This window comes from Phaeoacremonium minimum (assembly GCF_000392275.1).
Source record: "Phaeoacremonium minimum UCRPA7 unplaced genomic scaffold PA7_03_scaffold_26, whole genome shotgun sequence".
Classification (NCBI taxonomy): Eukaryota; Fungi; Ascomycota; class Sordariomycetes; order Togniniales; family Togniniaceae; genus Phaeoacremonium; species Phaeoacremonium minimum.
This window is the reverse complement of record NW_006920933.1, coordinates 36,021-40,547: the sequence shown is the minus strand read 5'-3', so window position 1 is coordinate 40,547 and position 4,527 is coordinate 36,021. Positions and strand designations below refer to the sequence as shown.

Sequence of the window (4,527 nt, the reverse complement as noted above, 5' to 3'; positions counted from 1 at the left end):
CAAATCACACCGTCTATGGAATGCTTGGACGGAATGTTCAACAAAGTTAAGTTTTTGTGAAAAGAAGGACCATTGAAGTTTGAATATCGGTGTAATGGATGAGAAAGAATCCTACAGGAGTTGACAATATCAAAGGCATTGAAAGCTTTTTGAAATTTGCCCTTGTCATGGCTGAATACCTAAAGGTCCTACGGCGATGATATGACATCTCAGCTTGACGTGTATCGTAAAAATAAATGACTAGAAGCCAACAAGTGAAGATAGCAAAACTAACAGCATGTGACTATGAATTCTTCACTTCAGTGGTTTATTCTGCAATTTCGTCGGAAACCCAACAATTGATATGTTACGTTGACAGCCACAAGATTGCTGCCACAGGCACCCTAAAAACATGTGTGCACTACTTGTTTCCAGTTTGGGTAGATAGTAACTTCAGCCGAGGTGGCTAAAACGAGGCGTCTGATCTGTGCCTGAGGCGGTTGCCGGCTCACCCTACGCTTAGGTTAAAGCAGCCCGGGTTAGGTTAATATGCGATAAAGCAAATGTCCAGGGCAACTTTTGAGAAACGTATATGTCTGTTGCGTAATTATGCACTAATTATTAGTCACAGGCAGCAATACAACAGTCTGTCAAATGTTTAAATACTCAGGACTGGATCAAACCAACGATGAAATTCGGCTCGTGCGCTTTCTATCACATGGAAAGGGCCTCGTCGAAGGGCTCAATCTCCCCGTGGAGCTGGAGATGATGCATGTCTCCTTGGAGACTAAGCCGGCATATCACGCCTTGTCATATGTGTGGGGCCCTCCAGAGAATAATCACCTTGTCTCCATAAATGGGGCAGATTTCCACGTTACTCGCAGCCTCGGCGAGGCATTAAGAAGATTTGACCTCGATGACTCTATCGAATGGTTTTGGGCTGATGCCCTTTGCATCAACCAAGATGACGATCAGGAGAAAAGCGAACAGGTGCAAAAGATGAGGAGAATCTACACATCGGCGAGGAAGGTTGTAGCCTGGATGGGTACTCCGCCAGGTGGTCGCGAGGCTATTGTCGAGAATGTCGCTCGCTGGGGGAGACATTTGCTCCTCCAATATGTGTGGGATGATTTCCCAGAAGACCATGTTGGAGTCCATGATCCGGATGATCTGCCGACAAGCAGATTTTGGCCAATGTTCCAGCGTATTGCTCGACTTTCGCACAATGATAGGACGTTCATCAACTCAACGGCTCGGACCCTGGGAATAGGGACGCACGATGGAGGCGAGTTCCCACATAGAGAGATGCTATATTTCCTACGTCGTCCGATTTGGACGCGAGTCTGGATCCTACAGGAGTTCACCTGTGCTAAAGACCTTGTTATATGCTGTGGTTTATCCGAGTTGAAGTACATATATTTTATTATCATCCACTGGATATATCTAGAGTTCTACGACTGGAAGAGGCACGACCTCGAAACCGGACCGCGGGCATCCGAATACGTCTCAGCTCTAGCAGCGATTCACCCGTATACGAGCAATGCCATCATGGTGATGCAGTCTATACATAAATGGTCCAATATGGATGTTATGAGACAGTCGTCCTTTCGATTTATCAGGGAGTTGCTGAGAGATGTTTGGAGACTTGGCACAAGTGATCCACGAGATCGAGTGTTTGCACTACTTGCGATGGCTCGTGACACTGAGATTCTGGGCCTCAAGCCTGACTATACAAAGAATTATGAGGAGGTGCTTATTGAAACTGCCTGGAGACTGATGGACCGTGGAAACCCCGTCCTCGATGTCGCCCGTGGGATGAGACAAACGCCTCTTGCTCCAGACTTGCCCTCATGGGTCCCAGACTGGTCGCTTAGGCCGGTATCAACGCTAAATCCAACGGTCATCCCTAACGAAGACGCCAGATTCTCGGCTGGTGGAGAGGCTGAGTCTGCTGTGAAGCCTATCCTAGGACCTATAATTAAGACTACGGACGTGACTAGCCGTACATGTCCACATTCCGGCAAAATCATTGCGCAGGTCACGAGAGTTGGGGAGATAGCTAGCTTCAATGCACCCCGTGAGACTCCGGACAACCTTCACAAAGCGCAGAGATTCCTTCACAGCCTCAGAAGCTTCACAAACTCTCCTGGGAACTCATCACGGCAATGGGCTACTGACGACAGGTACCCGGGTGATGCTATATGGAAGGTACCCATTGCACACCGCCGCGTATCCAAGTCCCATGACTTCCGAATCACACAGGACCTCGGAGAAGACGTACAGCTTCGTGACGATTTCGGTATTCTCATCGGCGACACCAGTCCACCACAGGAGAACATGTTCGAGAGCATGGACGCATGGACCCTACGAAGCGCGAAAGTCTACCTTGACCGTGTGTGCAGGTACGCAGACGAGAAACGGCCCTTGCTAGCTTATCACGACGGTATGGGATATCTTGGCATGGGACCGAGTGAAATGGCTGTCAACGACGTCGTTTGTATCATCCAACATGCTCGCGTGCCATATGTCTTGAGGCCGACGGACGGCGGGGCGTACCTTGTTGTCGGCGAGGCTTATGTGCATGGTTTGATGTACGGTGAGGGGTTGGCACTGGGCGACTTTATCAAGATCATACTTCTGTGACCAATGCCGTGTCTGATACCTTGAACAACCTACATTGATTCTATGAGTTCGCAAAGGCATCCATCCCTTGGAAGTCAAGAAAACGAACAGCATCACCATAGTACTCTCTCGGAAAGCGAACTGACCGTTTCGAAAAGTGGCAAACACAGGCACCGTACAACACGCCAGGATGCGCGATAGGCAGGCCTGAAGGGGGGCCCGGATAGCGGGCCGTGCACCTCGAATAACGTCGGCTGGGGCCGAGAGGGCAGGTTTACCTACACTGCCGTTCGCTTCTCCCTTATCGCCTATCGTGCTATGGCGGGGCACGAATCGTGCCACTGGCAAGTGGACCTTCCGCGACCCTCCCAACAGCGGGGAATGGCTTGATCGGATGGGTGCGGCACCCGGGTTGGGCTCGGCCGCACTCTGTCGGTGAGGAGCCGTTGATGTTGTTGGGCAGGACGGGAGGCCGGATGAGGGAAGAACAGAGTGTGCTGATGTTCTGATGATGACGACGGCGGTGGATGAGGGATCAACGTTTCACGCGGGGCAGCATGTTTATGATACGGGAGGTGGACACGGTCGAGCGCGGTATTACGTACTGGCCTACTTAGAGAGGTATGGCGGTATTCGCGGGTTTCTCGGTTTCGATCTGATAATCTACGATAATCATGGCAAGTTCATCACATCACTTGTAGTTTCGGGATTGAGCACAGCCAGCTAAGAGAGGAGTCAGATGAATGTGAAAGTTGTCAATTCCAGGGTATCAATTAATGCTGCAAGCTTAATGGCCAGTTCCAGTCCTCCTCAAATGCAAATGCAAATTAACCTGTAGTCCGTGGTACCAGGTGACTAGAACGCCAACGCCCTATTGTGTGGTTGTGTAGGGAAGTGCGTGTGTGTGTGTGTAGTAGTAGTAGCGTGAATGGGATGGTATGGATGTGCGATGATGATGGGTGTGAGAGAAGCCCCTCCTACTACTTGTCCATCGAGCCTCAAGCATCTAGATCACCCCAGAAAGCAACCCCCGCTGAAACCTTGATGTTCCTCCTCAGTAGCTTCTTAGAGGGTGAGAAGCCGACATCCGAGTTGTCGGGTTTCGCTAGGTGCCTAAGAAGTTCCCCTTGCCGACGGTCTCCTGCGGGATAGGTAGGCAGAGCTAAGAGCGCGGTCACCACTGTGGGGGTGCGATCGCGAATGTTGTGCTGTGTGCAGAGTGCTGCATTCCAAAAATGACGACATTGCCTAGGGGGATGGCGTGTCGATAGTGCCTATGTTCAGCAAATGGATGCTGAAGCTCAAATCCTGACAGGTCTAGAGAGTTGCCAAACGGCCAGAGTGGCAAAAGCTGTGATGTCGTTGAGCAGAAACACAGGTGTTGTTGTGAGTCTGCTCTTCCAGTCGATGTCGTGTGTCGGTGGTGTGTGGTGTAAATGTGAGATGAGTTCCGCCGCAGTTGTGCCTGTGCCTGAGCCTGAGCCTGAGCCTGGGCTTGACCCGCAGCTCACTTAGCGACCACCACCAAACTTCCAGCTGGAGCTCGAGGACTGGCGGGACATGGAGGGAGCCGCATCAGATCGATCGCTGTCCATAGAGCGCTTCTCGGGAGAAGGTGAGCGCTGGAAATAAGAGGTCGGGTTGTTGCCGATGGGGGGAGAGGGCAGCGAATTGTGATGCACCTCGCCGTTGGGCTGGCGCATCTCGCGCCAGGAGCTGTAGAAAGCTCGGCAGAGATGCGCAGACATGGTATAAGTAGGAGACATTGTCGATTGTCTGGTGTTGCCTGTGGATAGTTGTGACTATTTTTTTCTTCTGTGATCTGAGACTCAAGGTCGTCAAACTTGTCGTTGAGATATGTGCTTGGTGAGCAGCTTCTGGTGTAAGTGTGAGCGGGTGAGCGCAGGAGCGGGATGCTGTCCTTGG

General features: G+C 51.2%; 1 protein-coding gene across 1 annotated transcript; it reads left to right on the top strand.

The window, feature by feature from the left end:
• Positions 1–1,668: 1,668 nt before the first annotated feature.
• Positions 1,669–2,622, top strand: UCRPA7_309 (putative heterokaryon incompatibility protein; the record flags this gene model as incomplete). Its single annotated transcript, XM_007912910.1, has 1 exon — positions 1,669–2,622. The coding sequence occupies one exon, from the start codon at positions 1,669–1,671 to the stop codon at positions 2,620–2,622; it is 954 nt and encodes a 317-aa protein (XP_007911101.1).
• Between the last annotated feature and the right edge of the window lie 1,905 nt (positions 2,623–4,527).